Source organism: Neovison vison, chromosome 8 (assembly GCF_020171115.1).
Source record: "Neovison vison isolate M4711 chromosome 8, ASM_NN_V1, whole genome shotgun sequence".
NCBI classification, from domain to species: Eukaryota; Metazoa; Chordata; class Mammalia; order Carnivora; family Mustelidae; genus Neogale; species Neogale vison.
In genome coordinates, this window is record NC_058098.1 from 73,551,944 (window position 1) to 73,571,500 (window position 19,557).

Consider the following 19,557-nt stretch of genomic DNA (forward strand, 5'->3'; position numbering starts at 1 on the left):
AGCTTTTCTTTGGCAGAGGCTGGCTACTGACAGGGAAGTTTGTTACTTGGATTTAAAAAAAAAAAAAATCAGAAATCTTCCTCCCGAAGTACGGGTAAGGAGGGTGGGTAAAGTTTCAAAAACAAATATGTCCGTACAATACAACGTTCAAAGGAAAGAGAAAGTTCTCTGACCCAAAAGAATAATATCAACCACTGTTCACATACAATTTTCTCCACTATCTTCTATCCTTTCCTTTTTATCAATGATAGATGTGCCTAGTTTTTCATTCACATACGGAGACAATCCCTGTATTCTGGAGGGAAAGAAATGTTTGTAAAGACCAGCAGACGGCGCCTGACTGGGGCAGGAGCTGCAGTGGGAAGGGGAAAAGGAGTGCCGGCTCTGCGGCAGGGCCCCTTCCTGATCTCCTCTCTCGGTTTCCCCAGGGCGCTCCCTGTTCAGCTGCCCCAGCCCTCGGGAGAGACAGAGCCATGGAAAAGGAGAAGTTAAATGCATAGGAGATGATTAGCCAAGCACTTCCCACTGGTACAATTAGGCGCCCCACCCCCTCGCATACCCCCATCTGGCTCACCTCACCCACCCACGCTGTCTGCCCCTCCTGCACCCTGACTTGCCTTCCTCCCACGGGACTCTCGCAATTTTGAACAAAGGCAGTGCAGTGGGTGAGAACGGCACCCAGGGAAAAGGAGCAACAAGGTCCTGGAATACTGTGAGAAAGTGGTGAGAGCCGCAGAAACTCCTCAGGCTTTCAAATGGATCTAGCCTCTCCGTTATTTAGAGCTAAGAAGCCCAGGTGTGGGGCATCACTCCTCTCCAGCCTGGCCACTCTGAACTAGAGAAAATTCTTGAGAGGAACCTGAGGGAAAGAAGGGAAGGGATTCCTAGGGTCCACGGTGAGGTGTGTCTCTAAGCCACTCCTAAGATGAGGTGTCAAGAGGATTTGTTCTCACTTCACTTGGGTTAAGCTATAGCTCCTCATATCTAACCAGAATTGTCCCTAGGTAGGAAGCCTGTCCCTGAGGAAGGGGTATAAGCAGCAGCTGCTCTGGGGAGAAGATTTACCTAAGGAGAAGGGCAAAGGACGTAAAGCTGAACCAAGTCTGAAAGAGGAAGGGGCCCCTTAGGGAAACGGGGCGGGGGGGGGGGTTGTTAAGTCTCCACAACTTTCTTGCCCTGCCTTTTCAAGTAGCAGACTCAGCACTGGGAGAGAAGAAACAATGGTACTGGGAAAGACTCACCAAAACAGTTTGAGGTTTTATTTATTGGCAGTTCAGGGAATCTGCAATAGGCACTTATCTGAAGATGAGAGGAATCTGGCCTTACATTGTTGGCCACTCTGGAGAAGAAACCTACCAACCACTCTGCTCTTTACAAAGGAAACGGGTCAGGAGAATAGTTTCTCTGGACTCCAACTTCTCCTCCAGGCAGACCTCCTGGCTTAGTCCAGCCAGCGCTCACCCACCTGCCCTCTTTGGGAAGCACTAAACTCTTCAGTAAGAAGGAAGCAGGACCTCCCTAATCCCAAAAGCCTTCAGACAGAAACCATGGGATTTGGGATTGGGTAGCCAACCCTCTCTCTGCTCTGTTTAAAAAATAACTCAGTCCAATCACCAAGAAAGAGAAGTGTATTTGTGTGGGGGTTAGAGTAAAGGCACTGGTGTTCAAAGGTCCTCTCCAAGCCCGGTGGGCGGCTGCCCAGCACCGGAGAGGGTGCCAGGGCGACTCTCCTACCTTCTCCAATTAAGGCAAGAGGCGGGGGCAAAAGCAACTGGCAGCCTGCTGAGCGAGTCCTGGGACCAGCCGCTTCACTGCCACTGCGGTCTGGGCACACTTTGAAGGAATGTGCAAGCTGGAACCTCTCCCTCCCCCAGGCCTGGGAAAACGGGCATAAGGTGGGGCAGCACATACAGTACAGACAAAAGGTTCTGCAGAGTCCTCCTCTCTGTGGCGCTCAGGTCCCTCGGCTGAGCACGGCGCCCCATCCGGCCACACCGAGTGACCTTCTGGCTAGTAACGCCCCTTTCCCGCGGGGCCCAAGCGCCCGGCCAGGGATGGTCCTTTCATAGGTGCCCACATCTTTTCTCCCGGCACCCCGACAAGAAACGCCCCTCCCACCCCTCACCACAAACACCCGCGACGCCTTCCCCCAGCCCCTTTCTATTGTCTTCAAAGAGATTAGTGGCTCCCACCAAACACACCCAAATGCACCTCCCTTTCTCGCGCTCCCATTTCTCTGAGCCTTAGGGGCCGAGAAGCGAGCGCAGGGTGAAAGGGAGAGAGGGAGTAACCCGCGAGAACTTGGCACCTCAGACCCACCGTGTCCGCCTCGCAAGGATGCCGGTGACCTGTAGATTGCAATAGGCACTGAATGATGCTTGCTGCTGCCATGGAAATGGTGGATGTGGTGCGCTCCCAAACTGGACGCCCCCCATGCCACTCCTAGGAGGCCGCTGAGGGTGAGCGGGACTATCCAGAGCAGGGCCAGGCGCCCCCCTGCGCCGCCGCCGCCGCCGCCACCACCGCCGCCGCCCCCGGGCGAGCCCAGCTCGGCGCCGCACCGGAGCATCCTCTGGTACATGGCGGGGCGCCCGCCGAGGGGCAGCCGCCGCGGGAGGCAAAGTTTGGGGCGCGGGGAGGGGAGAGGGCGCCGAGGAGCGGGCGGCTCCGGGTGGGCTGAGGGGCCGGCCGCCTCACCGCGCCAGAGCACCCATCCTCTCCCTCCTTCGGACAGTCTTCTCGGGGTCCTGGAGTCCGCCGTGCCTTGCACCCCAAAGAATCCGAAACATAGCCGATGCAAATGCAGCTGATGGGGGGCTTGTCCGGGAAGGCAGCCCCGGGGAACAGCGAGCGCGGAGCGAGCGGCTGCTCCCAGATTTCCAGGGCTCCAGGTTCTCGAGAGATACTCCCAAAGAGTTTCGGGCGAGAGTGCGTGCCGGGGGGTGGGGAGCGGGGAAATTGTTTAAAGCTCCTCCCGGAGGGTCCTCACTTCTACATGACAGCCATCCACCGCGAATCCACTAGGTAAATCCATTTAGCATTGTGTGTGGGGACTGGGGCGGCCACTTCGCCGGCCCAACCTCCTTTCAAGGGAGAAGCAGACCCCATGAAATCGAGGCACCTCTTCCCTCCATTCAGCCCCGGCCGGCTCCCCGGATCGCGCCAGCCTCCCCCGGGCAGCGCGCGGAGCAGCGGCGCGCATCGCCTGCTCCCGAGGCAATCTCCGCGTCCGCCGCCTCCTGACACTTACGCCCGGCGAGGGGTTCAGAGGGAAGAGTGCACCCTTATGAAGGAAGCGGGGATCGAACCGGGGAAAGAGAGCTGAGGAAAAGAAGCAGCAGACGAAAGAGGGGGCAGGGGGAGAAAAAAGAAAAAGAAAAAAGAGAAAAGAAAAGAAAAGAAAAACCACACACGCTGGCGAAGCGAGGGGCTCTATGCAAATCTGCAGTCTCCAAACAGCAAATCACTGAAGCTCGGATGCAATGCAGAGGACGAGCCTATGTAACGAGGGAGGCTGGTCTAGCTTCCCACAGAAATCGCCCTGCTTTGCCTCTCTCGAGCATTCTCCACACATCAAAGGGACACGTGTACGGCGATGCGGGGAACACCTAAAAAGCAACTCTCCCTCCTCTGCCAGGTGATCCCTCCGTCTGAATTACAACGGCAAATGGCACCCTTCCCCTACCCCTATGGTTTAGATGTAACCAGTGTTTTGAGAGCTCTTAAAAGGGAAAGAACCCGGCTCTTTTTATTGGACCAAACTTGTTCTGCCAGGTGTTCAAACCCAATCTGCTAAATATGGTTTGACACCGTCTACTCAAGTATCAGTTTTGGTGATCTGTTAATTACACATATTACTCATAACAAAGAGTCCTCATTCCCACTACAATACCATATCTCACATAAGGCAGTGGAAGTGCAGGGAGAAGGAGGGGGAAAAAAATGAGTGAATTTGGCAGCCAAGGAAGAGACAGAAAAAGAATGAAAGAGAGGAAGGAGACAGGTGGTAAAGAGGAGGAAAGTAGATAGAAACAGTGTGAATGAGATTGCTTGTACTTCAAACGTTTGGGGGATATTTAAGAACCCCCAAGATCCCTAGAGAAGCCCAGATGTGATGGTGTTTCATAAGGGTGGAGTTCTGCCTTTCTCTCACCCTTTCTCATAAGGAAAATGGCAATGGGAAACAAAAATGCTTAAATCCACTGCCTCCAAGGAAGAGAGCATATTTATATCCCGTGGATGAAATGCAACATCTTTAACTGGAAGCTGCATGTCCTGGATGAGAGACCAGCAAAGACAACACAACCTAAGAGTAAAAATCTAGGATAGCAAGTGGAGTTGGCAAAGAGGACCACAGTCACCAAGCAGATACGATTTAGGACTATGACAGAAATACCTCCCCAGTTTCCAAAACATGATAAAAACTGTGACATGTCTAGTGGCTGGACATTTTTCGTCTTTATTCCTATTTAAAAACAGAGGAAACAACTCTGATAAAGCACTGCTTCTCAAAGGCTCCTCACTGACTATATAATCCCTTAGATCAACAAATACAAAGTCCTGTATGGGGGCAAAAAAAAGTAATACCAGGAGGATATGATTCACATCAGCCACTCATGGAAGTGGTGACCGAGACTAGTATATTGCCTCCTAGTTCATTCAGAGTCACCCTGGGACTTTGGTGGTCGCTATGTAACCCCTGTCCAGGGGCCAACAAATCAAATCCACAGCAATTCAGTATCTCACATTCCTGTCAAGCTTATATGATTCTACTAAAAAATAATAATTCTTCAGTAGTTCACTGAATTGAAATGGCTTAGCCTTGTTGGAGAATATGTTTTTATCTACTTAAATACACCATGTCTCCCAACTTCCCACAGCTGTTCAAAGAGCAACAGAACCTAAATTCAGCACCTTCCACTGTGTACTGTTCCTAGCTCATATCCCCAGGCCATTTTCCTCTTCATTTTGTTATTTTTTAGCATGAGTATTTTAATTCATTAGCCAAGGGTTGTGTATATTCATTTTTAATACATCAAGTAAGCTTTAAAAGGAAAAGAAGAGCAAAATCATCCCAGAGGTTTGGTTTTAAGACTCTATGTAATATTCTCATTGTGACATCTCATAGTATTAGTCTGGACAGAGTCCTGGATTGGGAGGTAGGAAACCTGGGTGGCATTTGGCCCTACCATTTACTGGTTATGTCACATTAGACACTTAGCCTCTCCCAGAGGCTCCGTGGCTTCCTTTATAAAATAGTCATGTTCCCATTTTTCCTAACAATCCCATAGGGCAGGAAGGCTATAATGCTATATTTAATGTGAGAGTACTTTAAAATATATCAAATCCTCCCCACAATTGAGGCACTATGTCTCTCCTCTCATGTGGGTCTAACGTATTTGAACTGGTTAGCCTGCACGATTCTTCAGTTCCTTTCCATTGGTAGGAAAAGTAGAGCATTGCATTGTTCCCCAGTACCCTTGTATATGGTGTTGATCTGTCCTTGCCTCTCCAACCAGATGGTAGATTGCTGAAAGGGAGAGGAGTCAAGTCTTCATTTGAACTCCCTCACGTGCCAGGCATATAGGAAATGTAAGTTAGCCTCTTGGTGCATACAGTCAATTCTCACTATTCATCGTAGTTATGGTCTATAAAGTCACTACTGGACAATGAATTTCAGAACACTGAACCATTGCTCCTAGGTGGTGGGTTCTTAAGGCCTCTGGTCACGCCAATTTCATCAGCCAGTTAATACATAACTTTATTTTACGTGTTTTTTCTTATTTTTTTTCTGTTTAAAGACACTTTATTTAATGTATTTGGGTTCTCGTTAACACTGAACCCACTGTCAACCTCACTATAATTCAAGCCTAAGTAAGGCTTAGGTAACATAATAACCTCTTTTCTCTGAAAGGCATACCACAGGCTTCTTATACTTAGGAATGTTAGAACTCTGGCACTACAGTTCAGGGCCATTTTAAACAGCAAAATCACAAAAACCGAAACCAAAACCCACAAAAAAACCCACAGAAATGTGAAAACATGCCACTAAACAGAACACAAAAAAGAGCACCTGTTCATAGTATGAGGCAGAGTGTTGCCTTGTTTGGCCTCTGCTGGGAACTGGGTATTAGGGACTGAAATTCCTTGCCTTTCTGTGTGTGTCTGTTAATGACCACCCTCATGTCCCTATTATTGATTTGGGAGTTACAAGTTTAGTGAAGGCATGAATTCATATCTGGGTATAATGAGGACTTACTGTATTTGTTACTCTCTTAAAAAAAATAGAGAAGGATGGGGCTGGGACTTTGGAGAGTGATTTATATAAATTAAAACCACAGGAGTAGAGTAAGTAGAGAAGATTCTGGTGAACCTTCCCAAGAACATTCAATGAAGAAAAGGCTCTCCTGCCTGTCTTATATTGTCTCAGGGCTAGGGTGATAAAGGCGGGGTTAGGGAAAGGATGGGCCAGAAATCTCGGTTTTAATGGAGTCTCCAGAGCTAAAGAGTAAAGATTTACGGCTGCCTTCAAAGAAGACACCGTAGCTACAATATCCAGGCAGATGTTTGGGCACCTCTGTGATACCTTCGGGGCTCTGGGGTGAGTGCTGTGATACTGAGGCTGCAATATTTGTTACAAATGGTTGTAATTTGGCGGACTAAGGAACAACTCTCTGTTGAAAGAGGGTACAAAAGTCTCAAGAACAAACTTTTGCCTAATCTGGATGAAGCGAGTAGAGCTTGCGCTTACTCTTTATGTCTCTTGAGTTGGTCAGTCCTTGTGGTTATTGCGTTGTGGTTACTGCATTATTTAAAGGAAACTAAGGCAGCAGCATCTGACAAATTATTGTCAGTTGAGTTAGGAACTGGTTGGAGGAGACATGGTGCTTGGCTGCCTGTAATTTACTCTTAAATATCTCAGCATAAACAGTGTAATATAAATGTGTGTTAGTGTTCTGTGTCCCAGGACTGTCAGCTGCCTTCCTCAGGAATGTATGCTCCAGTGTCTCAGCCAGAATTACAGAAGCCAGAGGTAGCTTCTAGAAGCCTTGCCTATCATCATCTCCAATCATGATGTGGCTTTGCTCATTAATTACAAAGTATGTCAAGAAAAGGTTATTACTTGTGAAATAAATGGCTTGTCAATTGGTGTAATGGAGGTTAGGAATGGGTTCTCTTTCATGAAATTATTAACATTCAAGATCAGTGGGTTAGCCAAAATATTTTACAAACAAATGCTATGCTTCTACTTGAATAGAGTCTGTGAATCTAAGAGATCTTTCACCTTTTACCATAAGGAATGGTGCCACAAAAATAGTAATATTAAGAAATAACATATTTGTAACTGGCAGAAGTCTGAGAGATATAACGCATTTAATCATCACAAAACCATAGGAAGTAGGTGCTTTTTTTAAAATCTCATTTATTTATTTGACAGACAGAGATCACAAGTAGGCAGAGAGGCAGGCCGAGAGAGAGGAGGAAGCAGGCTCCCTGCTGAGCAGAGAGCCCTATGTGGGGCTCCATCCCAGGATCCTGGGATCACGACCTGAGCTGAAGGCAGAGGCTTTATCCCACTGAGCCACCCCGGTGCCCCAGTGGGTCCTGATTCTGATTCTGACAGATGATGAGCTGGTCGCTGCAATATGTGCCAAATCCTTTTTGTAAGACATTTTTCATGTACCTAACAGAACCAAGAGCTGGAACTTCATTCACTTCCAGAATAGGCTATAAGATTTTGTTCCTACTTATTAATAAATGTCTGTTTCTGTAGCAACAGTTGGTTTGCACTTTACATTCACCATGACCTGCACTTTTGGGACCTCTTGGAAATGATTAATGCTCCCCTGCCTCTAACCACTGTGGCTACTGAAATCTACCAAAAGAACGCAATAGCTGTGCATGGAAATTGTCCTAGGCCCACTCACGGCTGATAATCTGTAATGAACAAGAAGTTAGGTAGCCTAAGTTGGACAACAGAATTAAGAAATGGGAGATGGGTCTGACAGCTGAGAGGAGAAAAACAAAGGAAATGGAAGGAGAGAGAGGAGAATGAATGGAGAGAGAAGATGCAGAGAAATGGAAAAGGACAGGTCATTTCAAATTATTTTTTCATATTTTAAAAATCAACCCTTCTGTCTCAAGAAACAGGATAGTTGTCAGGCAGACACTTTCAACCTTTTCGTGTTATCCTTAAACTTAATTGGAAATTCTTACAGCTCAGTATTAAGCTTTTTAAATAGAAAAGTAGACACTAAAAGCAGCAGAGGGGAAGTATATTAAAACCCACAGGCAGCACCAATCTTTTAAAAATTAAAAATGAGGAGAGTGTCAGTCTTGCATTTCACATTTCTACTAATGTCAGCACAATGGAAAGGCAAGAAGACCCCACATATCCATCTCCCTGCATTTCTGAGTCAGGACTGAGAGAGAATAAAGAGGTAAAGACTCAGGATAGGGCGTCATCTGTGAAGCTGTGGAGACAAACCTCTGACCCTGTTTCCTTTCTGGGTTAGTACAGGTCCCTGTGGGCATTCTGAGAAAGGATCTGAATAGGAGAGCAAGAGCAGTGAGAGTAAAACCAAACCAACCAGCCAACCAAGCAACCAAATGACAAAAACAAGAAAAAAATATGTCAGGGCTCAAAGCATCCCTGGAGCCCTACAGGCGTAATAATGTCACTGAAAAGTCAGGTTTATTTATGAAGTGTTTCCTTAACTGCAAGTTAAGGAAACTGGAAGTGTACTTTCATCTCCCACCACACATAATCCAACCACAGATATAGACTGGTGAATACCGTCAGTGTAGCTATTACCTAGAACCTCCACACTGACATATCAAATGAGAGGGAGTAGTGAGAACCCAACACGATACCCAATTCACTCAAATTAAACTAAAGCCCGGATGTGCAGTTTGACTTGTAAAGCATGATTAGATTTATTCAAGCAAGGTTAGTTGTGTAATTTAGGGCTGTTTTATGATCTCTCTTTTTTCTTGACCTATTTAATAAAAATTTCATGTATGACATCCTACCTAAAATTTATTGGCTAGGCACCAAGGCGGAGTTATAGAAATTTCACTGCAACAGCATCTTTAAGTATTGGGGGCTTTTCTTGGGCATCAGCCAATCATATGTCATCTCTCAGTCACGGTCATCATAATTGTTTGTACAGTTATTTCAGCCAACTTATGTTGCTGACGCACTCTTCTGTAGGTTCCTGCTATGTGATGTGAATATATTTATAACATCGTGGAAGAACATGTGGCTTGACCGCCAGACTGTGAGTTTGAGTTCATTGTTATTATTCATTTGACATTGGGTTTAATGGGCCCTTGCCCTGGTTTCCTCACCTGTAAAATGATTATAATGCTGTGTGTAACGGAATTGGAACAGTTTCCAAAATATATTAAGCACTAAATAAAACTTACTGTCATTTATTCATACGTACACACTCTAGATCAGTGTTACAAACATAATGATGTGTATTGTGATTTTTTTCTTTAAAGGACTTATTTATTTGTGAGAGAGAGAGAGCAAGTGCACAGGGGGAGGAACAGAGGGAGAGAGAATGCCCAAGCAGAAACCCTCTAGGGGGAGCAAAGACCGATGTGGGGCTCGATCCCAGGACTCTAAGATCATGACCTGAGCTGAAATCAAGAGTCAGATGCTTAAGTGACTGTGGCACCCAGGCAGGCGCCCCTATAATGGGATTTTTAATGTAGGCCATTTCAAACTCTTCCCTACTTGCTCTACGGTCCAGTTTGGCCATCTCCCCGATAATCTTTTAGTTTAGTGTCTGTGTCTCTGTGGTGCTCAAACTTTAGTATCCTGGAGAATCATTAAAAGGATCTGTTACATCATAGATTGCTTTGCTTTTTTGATTCCCTTGCTATGTAGAGCTACTAACGATTTGCATTCTTAACAAGTTCCCAGATAATGCTTATATTGCATGCCCAGGGGAACCAGATTTTCAGAACCACCACTCCATCTAAATGTCAAAGTCTTTGCCAAAGGTTTTATTAACCAACACTGGGCAAGTTTTTAATCAGGCTCCTTACAAATAAAGTCACCTTCTTAGCAGTGTACTCAACACAGACAATAGTGCTGCTCCCAGATCTCCTCTTTAAAACATTATTTAAAGACTTCAAGATGTCTACCATATAATCCTACATGTCCTCATCTCGCACCTTTCCTCTACTCTGTTCAGAATAAATAAATAAATAAATACGTTTATTTTAAAATGAATAATTAATTAATTTTCTAAAGTGCTCTTCCACCCTATCTTTTGCATTTAAGCCCTTCTTCGTTTAGCCTGGCTAGAGGCAGGTAGACACTACACGAGGGCTCAGTTCCGATGCTATTAACTTATTAGCCACATGGCCTTATGCAGGTTATTTAAACTCAGTTTTCTTACTTGTAAAGGGGCTTGATAATGGTACAGTTGTTGCAAAGATTAAATGAATTGACAGATGTAAAGTACTTAGAATAGTGTCTGGTACCTAGTATATACATGTATTAGCATGTGCTTGTTTTTAAATTTTATTTACTTACCTACTTAATTTATTGAATAGGTTATTCTTTCCTCTTCTTTTATGATACGGGGAAGTAAATCAAAAATGATGAGAATGTCTGTTTCCATATTAAACCTGACACTGGCCACCCAAATAGTCCATCACCATAAAGCAAACACACATACAACATAAATACAAGTCCCTTTCAGGTTCTTTCTTATCGGGCCTCCTGTCTGACCAGCAATGGCTACAGGACAGTCAGCAACCCAACCCAGCAACCTGCGATCTGTCTGCCTGCCCTCACCAGCAGTCTGCCAAGCAGATCTATCACTGCAGAAGAAAGAAGCATGGGATTGTAGGGAACAGAGCTAGACTTGGCAACATAACTATAAGGCAAGTTAGGGAGATATAAAAACTGACACACAATTTGCAAATTCCCTAGTAAATATAGATATCCAAATCCAGAACCAGACATCACACATGTATGACGAGCTCAACTCCCTGAAGGCCCAAGCACTTAGAACATAAACCAATTGGATCTATCCTTATGAATATATGTTCTGGGACGTATATGGCCATTTTACGGCACAGAGAGGAATTTAATCATGCAATTTGAATTGAATCTCTAAATAGGTTTGTCTGGGATCTATAATCTAATCCCCTTTCAATTCAGGATAAATATATCGGATTACACATTTTGTCAAGAGTGATTTTTTTTATGTTAGTACTATAGTTAAGTTAGTACAACTATCATACTACAAATACCTGTTTTCCGGGTAAAGTCAAAGTTCTTTAACATGGCATATTAAGCTCTTCAAAATTTGCCCCCACCCTACCTCTTGCTGTCTTTTCTTCATCTCAACTTCTTTCACCTCCCCTACAAACATCCTTGGCTCCAGCCACAGAATATTTCTCTTCCTGGAAACACATTGTAGTCATTTCCCACTGCCCCTGCTGTTCCTTTAGTAAAAATCATCTTTTCTCTCTTAATACCTCATTCATTCTTCTGCCAAATTTTAACACATAAGTCTCCATTGGAACTTTTTCTGAAATTTGCCAGTTATTTGCTACTTTCTCAAGTGCAGACTATCACAAATACCACCCCCCCCCAAAATACTTGGGATATGTAAAAAAGTATATCCACATTATTATTGTGCTGGATGAATACAGTATCAAACTTACTGGTTAAGTCTATCTTCATGTTTAGGAGTTTAAAATAACCAAAACCAACAGACAAAGGAAACAAATCATCTTCAATTTATCCTTACAGGCTTTTGGTTAGCTCTTTTATTGCCTAAAATATATAAGAAATTTAGGCTGAACTCTGTTTGAATGCTAAATAAATTGGTTTTGAAGAATAAGGGAATTTGTTGTCATATTTTCCTACTCATGCTATAAACAGATGTCTTTCTTTCTTATACTATGTAAAAAGAAGAAAAAAAAAATACTACCCAGCAAAGATGTTTGCTGCCAAGCTGAATTGCAGAGCAAACATTTATAGGCAACTTATAAATCCCTGAAAATAGGATTTTATAATGGAAATACTGGCACCATTTTAACTATAGCCATTCAAGTAATATCACCATAGCAGAATTTATAATCTAATATACTTGTTCTGGGATGGACGAGAGATTAAGCTTATATGTGTCAGAAACTTTCAGTGGCTCTGTTCCAATTGCATGATCATTCCACAGAGTTCAAATCTCTTGAAATATTTATTTCAAAATGAGTAGTATGTGCTTCCAAACATTTAATCTTAAAAGACAGATTATATTTTTTATACTTGTATGAGAAATATATGACCTCTGAGGCATTTCAAAAAATCATTAATCACTGAGGAGGTTTTTTTGGTTCTTGTTTTGTTTTGTTGTGCGGGGGGGTTGGTTTTGGGGTTTTTTTGGTCTTCTTTTTCCTTCATGAAAGAATTACTTTCCTCAGATTTTCTCTGTTCTATTGCTGAGATGATTCCCCCAGAGAACTGTGTGTTTATCTTGACAGGTGTTAGTAGATCTGTAGACCTCTGTGGAATTGTTCCTAGCTGCACTGAGGTACAGTAGAAAACATTACATCTACAAACTAATGAACTTACCTTACTGCATTCTAAATAAAATAAACCACACAGCAAGTGAAATTAATCTGCTAATGTCTTTCTAATGAAGCTTTCATTAGGCATATGGTGTGGTCTTCAATATTTAACACACGATAGTATTAAAGAATACCTCATGATTTTTAAAAAGCATACCTAATGACTGCCACATATATTATTTTCCAATAAACTAGTTTATCCTCATTGTCTTTAGGTCCTTAATCAAAGTGATACAAGAAACATTTCAAATATTTTATATCCAAATGGAGAGAAGAAATAAATGTCCCATCTACATTTACCCTTAAATAATTAAAACTAGATTTGCTGTTCTAATTTTTAAGGGTGGAGAAAGATTTCAATTTTCTGAGCAATGTAAAGACTCACATACTAATAAAAATTAGGAGGCAGATATTGAGAATGAAACTACTTAGGTCCAATTTACAATGTTTTGCCTTAAAATAATGCTACCTCCTATAACAGCAAACACCAGTTTCCATTGTGGTGAAAACTGGACACTTTGATGGGCAATGGAAGATCAATGGCCAACACCATTAGTATCCCTTCATTTTGGCAACATTTTTGATTTGTCATTTGTTAAGAAAATAATCTGAAGCATCTGGCAGGAAAAACTACCTATGTCCAAATATCCCCAGTTTTGGAGCATGTGCTATTCCATTCCATCTAATATTTATAGTATCACATAGAAGAGCCACACAAAAGTCACCTCCTCACCGTGACACTATGCCAAAGTCTTAAATCCTCATTTCAGGCTCCCATGTAAATTATCTACTGCTTTGGTATAATCATAGTTGTCCAACTGAAACTTGAGGATCTTACTGTCATTATTTAAATTTACTTATTTCAACTGCTATTCACTGCCAACCAATAAGAGGTAAGAAGACAGACATGGTAAAGGTGGGTCTTTTCTCCTTCCGCAGTAGCAGCCAGAAACAGTATAAAAGCAATGGATCATGAAGAAAAGCAATTTCCTACTTGAGGGATTAGACAGTACCCTCTCTTGTTCTGTTAAATCAAAGTTTAAGTTATTTTTTCAAGTAATACTGATTTTTTTCAATTTACATGTATAGTCTCTGGAGAAGCTGCAAGGGACCCCCGAACACAGACCCTCTCAACCAATCAATAAAAGAGAGAAAGAAAAGGGAAAAAAAAAAAAAGGCAAAAAAAAAAAAGTGCCCTCCTTTATGTTCTACTGCTCTGAGCAAGCCTTTTACACAGCATGGGGGGGAAAAAAGAAGAAAGAAAAACAAACAAAATCGGAAATCGCTACACAAGCTAAAAATATTCAAGGAAGAATTTGAACTGATATGTGAGGCTTTTTTCTTTTCTTTCCTTAGGAAAAATAAAGGTGATTTCTATTTTCAAGCAGCTCCCATTTGCCAGCATTAGAAAATTGAAAACTATGCAAATTTCAGCAAATGTTTGCTTCATCTTTTAGGTTCACAAGAATATTAACCACTGCTATTAGTATTACATTCCAATTTGAAGAAGTTTGTAGCACAAAACTGTGCCCTGGAATATCATGTGAAAATCTTAATATAAAATGCATTTACATGCCCGGAGCAGTAACACATGCTTTTAAATAATAATGGCAAATAATGGCAAATAATAGTTCCATGTATAAAATGTGGAGGAGGAAACTCACGAGCCTGTTTTCACAGATCACCCTCCCCCCTCCCCCCACTTATTTGAGGCTTATTGCTTCTATGAGTCATGTTTATGGAAACTGCATATTTTCTACGCTGAAAACTGTCATGTCACATAATTAAAAACAAAGAGTCCCACAACTAAATAATAAAGTTGTGATAAAACCTTATAATTTATTTCAACTTATTCCTCAGTCGTCCAATTTTATCTGCCTCCATTCTAGCCTTCACGCTGTTAACAGATAGTTGAGGTACAGTGGTTGATTAGTGGACAAAACTCTAGCTTTTCTTTTAATTGCCTGTCTTTCTCTATTTTTCTTTTTTTTTTCCAGTTTGTCAAAATAGGATGTTATTAAGACATTTTTTAAAAAACTTTACAGCCTATAGAGACATTAAGAGCAGGAGAACAAGTATATTAACGTAGTAGATATTTTCCATTTTATATATCACTGGAGTAATATTTTCTAAATTTGGTGGGATAGTCTACTGTATAAAGTAGGAAATTATTTATGAAAATTAAAGTGATTAAAAACCATACACAGAAACCAAATTAGAAAAGAACAGATCTATTACAACCCAGCAGAATAAGATTTGTCTGTTGCAATCACATAACCTTAGATTAAGGTTGATGTAGTTCAGCATGGCTGAGATAAGTAGGATTTGGAGGGATGAATGATATTTTCACCCAGTGCAAATTACTCAATCCAATAATAAACTGATAAAAACTGGTTAGTTTGGCCAATGAAATTTGAATCCACTGGGCTTCCAGGAATGGGAATTAAACAACAACAACAACAACAAACAAGAAAAACAAAACAAAATAAAAGCAAGACTTAGACTGCTGACAGGTTACAGAATGGAAAATATGGTGTGATTTCCCAGACAGTATAAAAATATGATTTGTAATAAGATTTAACTCTAGCACTAAAGAATCCTATGGTTTCCCATGACTCACTAGGCACTATCTATATAGGAATACCAAGATTCATTTTAAAAATTGGTGACTGCTCAGTTATAGTTTTTTGGGGGACAGCCCAGTTCTTGGCTTGCAGATCAAGCTATCAATCTAGAAAAGTAGTTGTAGCAGATACTTTTAGTTTTGTATGCAATATCTATTTTGCCTTTTCCCTGGCAAATTGAACCAATTATTTTGGAGGGAGAGGGAGGAATAAAGTACATAGGATGACAAATATGCTTCACTAAAAATACTTGCTTTTCCAAACCCCTTTACAGTCAGAGTGCCTTTGTTGACCCAGTTAATCTTCAGGAAATGTACACAGAAGGCATTGGGATTGTTTTTTAAAAAGTCAAATTTGGATAGCATGTCCCTTGAGGCTTTTTGCCATAAAACCTTATTCTTCCTGTCCCAGATGCAGATTCAATACCCGTGGGAAATACCCATTCTGAGACCATGACAAAATGACACTGTGAGGATAAAGAAACAAGAAGACAGAAGGGGCCAAAATACTTGATGTTTTCCTGCAGGAGTTACACTAGCCCTGCATCACATAACAATGGACTTCTTCTTAGATTTGAAAAAAATAAACCATCTGATGTAAGTCACGTTATTGGTGTCTGGAAGTTTGATGCATAACTAATATAACTAATTTCTTGGAAGGATGATTAGTTATATGAGTAAGTCAGCCATCCACCCTGGGCTCTAGGAGAGTCATTTATCCTTAAGGAAAGTAGGTGACATACTGCCCCAGAACTAATATTAAAAAGAGTGAGAATATGCTTTGGGTTTCTCCAGAACCACATGCATTGTGGAAAGTCAAGGCAGCTGTTTAAATACAGGGACCCATTAAAGGTGAAAATTGGGAAATAAAGCTATCCAAGGTCCTTAAACAAGAAGAAAATGGCATTTAGTAAAGAACGTTATGGAACTGAAGGGAATTTTTTTTTCTCCCCTCCCCAAGCATGCCAGAAAAAAAAAAGGAACATTCCATTTCTTAGAGTTAGGTAATTAGAGTCTGCAGAAAACACACACAACAAGGGGGTCTGTAAAGTGAGTGGGTCTTATCTCTAATAAAATCATCTTCCCGGGCAATGCATCCAAGCATGAGCAGGCTGGTATATATTTATTTGTGTGTTTGTTTATCAATATATCTAATAATTTACTTATCCAATGGGTATTTATCAAGCATTTATTCTAAAGCAGATCCTGAGCTCGTCCAGGAAGAAGCCACTAAGGGCCTGGTTCTAGTTGAGGAATGAACCTTTGGACTAACAGCCTCCTTATCTTGAGCTGGGCTGATGATCCCAAAACACTGAAGTCCGTGAAAGGATAATTTGTACATTGTGGCTTACAGGACTTTCCCTGTAGATGGAATCAAATTGGAACTGAAGGAGTGTTCTTACCTCAGCTAATACAGTTTCATACTGAGAGAGTTTCAAAGCAGCAATGCACACAACTCAGACATGCTTATTGACCAGGTGTTTACCACCTATTTGGCAAATGCTGTTTATGAAGTTTTTAAGAAACAAATATTGATCCAAACAATTCCCTTGAATTTAATATTCTGTCATTCTTCAAGGCCACTATTAACTTTGATGTACACATGCAATTACCTGTCTGTTTAAGGAGTTGAAATTGCCCTAACTCTTGGGCACCGCACCATGATTAAATGCATATAAGCAACAAGTGTTGACTAGGGCAGCCAGAAAACCACTGTGGCGGAAGATCGATAGTTACATTATATACCAGAGAATGTCTTTGTTACTGTTTCCTACAGTCCTCCAAAGTATGGATAAAAATTCAAAGCTGGACTTGATTTTTTCTTCTGCATACATGTTCATGCAAATGCAAATAAAAATTATCTAGGAAGATTCCAGAGAGCCCACAGAGGAGTGAAGATTGTTTAAATTATTATAGAGTTCTTAAAACACATCTTCAACTGGCAGGACATCCTTTCCATCAGACTCCCATATGCTTCAGAGCAGGAAAAATTAACAAGCATGAATGTAAAATCCTGCATGTAGGTTTGAGAAAATAAACAGCATAAACACAGGATGAGGGAAATCTGATGATGTTGTTAGTGTAAAAAAGAACTAGGGGATTGTTACTGAACAAAAATGTAGTAATAAGCAACAATTTGATACAATTGTTAAAAAGAGACTTGCATGAACTAAAATCAAGCATGCAGTTCATTTATCTGAACTTTACCTAAGATACATATGGGGTACAGTTTGACATACTGGGTGCCCCATTTTAAAAAATACATTGAGGGGCTCCTGTCTGGCTCAGTTGGTAGACTATGTGACTCTTAACCTCATGGTGTGAGCTTGAGGGCCACATTGGACATAGAGTTTACTTTAAAAAAAAAAAAATATATATATATATATATATATATAAATACATTTTATGTATATAAAAATACATTGATAAACAGAAGAGTGACCAGAGGCTCAGAGGAGCCAGGTTCAGTCAGGTGTAGCAGGGATTAGGGGGAATAATTACAAACATCCTCAAACACTTGTTGGGTTTTCATACAGAAGAAATGCTTTATGAATTTATACATTTTTTTTAAGATTTTATTTATTTATTTGACAGAGATCACAAGTGGGCAGACAGGCAGGCAGAGAGAGGAAGGGAAGCAGGCTCCCTGCTGAGCAGAGAGCCCTATGTGGGGCTCAATGTCAGGACCCTGGGATCATGACCTGAGCCTCAGGCAGAGGCTTTAACCCACTGAGCCACCCAGGCGCCCCTATGAATCTATTCTTTACTGGCTTTGTAACTAGAGGAAGGCCCAATAGGTGGAAACCCATTCCTTTGTAAGAAGATATTAGTGCTCAAATAAGTGAAGTGAAGGTTCCAGAAAGAACTGTTTAGAAACTGAGAATTTGGAACTGATTGGCATTCCCACAAGGGACTTTCTGATTTATTCCCCTGTCCTGGAATCTTGCCTGTGAGCCTTTCCTTGGATAAGCAAATGATGAAGCTTCTGAGAAAAGATAAAAAGAACTTTAATCTAATTGTCAGCCAAGGAAACCAAGAGTAGATTCCTATGTGAGAGTTGCAGAGAAAGAACATGAAGGCTACCCTCTGAAGTATTTGTGTATAGTCGGTCAGGCAAGTAACTCATTCCCAAGTACCTTCTTGGGGAGCTAGGTAACTATCCACATGAAAGTAGACCTAAGTTTATTATCTAATATATTTTCAATCATATGTCTATAGCTCCAGGGAAATGTGTCCCATGTTCCATGAGGACCATAATACATCTAAGAAAAATAAAATAATTCTAACATAAAGAAACTGAAACTGCATGTCTCCCAGTTAGGAAGCCAACAACAACAACAACAAAAAACAGTCTAAGGGGAAGAGAGAAAATGAGATCTCATTGGAGAACATAGAAGGGCAAGGTCATAGCGATGTGAGAAAAAGGTGGGTAGTGAAGAAATCTCAGCAACTGCAGACATGAGGGAATGAGGACATGTGTAAAATAAACCAAACAAGCAAAGTAGCTCATTATATATTATGTATTTTCTATGTGCTTTCCATCAGACTCCTCTGCAATTAGACTGTACCATCCAAATTATGAATTTCTGACTAAGTTTATTATAGGCACTGCATTTGATCATAAGTATAAAGAATTTTATCAGTACTCTCATTAAGCCTGAAATCTTATCCTTTTGTGCCAAATCACCTGGACAGATCTTGCAAAATGTTAAACACATCCTACAGTTCCAAGTAAACAGGCACAAATAAATTAAAATAGCAAGATCTTACTTGTCTTCGGTATTCTAGTGGAACTGATGTGCATCTACCTTATATACTTTTTATTTGAAAAAGTATCCAGTTTTTTAATGTTCTTTATGATTTTGGACTATAATTGCCCTCCACAACATCTCCTCTGGTCTCAAACACCCACATATCCGAAGCTAATTGGCATTTCTGTAGTAGGGGATATTGAAATACGCACTGACCCACAGCTCCCAGAGGATTTGTTACTTGAAGTGGTGGCCAGCATCTCCTCCCACCCATTTTTGTGAGCTGATGCTTCCTAAAAGTACACAGACCCAATCACGGTCATAATCTCCCAGTGCCGTAGTGGAGGAAAAGCAGGGAAGGCTCACTGAACCACTGAGGAGGAGGTTGTGGTGTAAACTAAGCAAATTCAAGAATGCAGATAAAATACCAAAAGGATGACATAAAATGAGTAAGGACCATGGTTAATGGGCAGAGATAAACATAGCTCTTGAGAAAAGATATTACTTCTATTTACTGAAGACTCCTCATTTTCTAACTCTACCAGAAAGTCTCCCTGTCCATTCTCTTACTCTGTTCACTTATTT

General features: G+C 41.5%; 1 protein-coding gene across 26 annotated transcripts in view; it reads right to left on the reverse strand.

Annotated features, from left to right (window-relative positions):
• NRXN1 (neurexin 1) overlaps positions 1-19,557 on the reverse strand; it is a 1,167,944-nt gene that overhangs the window by 444,867 nt on the left and 703,520 nt on the right. For 4 of the 26 annotated variants that reach the window (XM_044263935.1, XM_044263934.1, XM_044263933.1 and 1 more), the window contains exon 1: positions 2,320-2,581. The exons of the other annotated variants lie outside the window; for them this stretch is intronic. In XM_044263935.1, the coding sequence (XP_044119870.1) occupies positions 2,320-2,581 (262 nt within the window). Of the gene's footprint in view, positions 1-2,319; positions 2,582-19,557 lie in introns of those variants that run through there. 26 annotated transcript variants of the gene reach the window in all.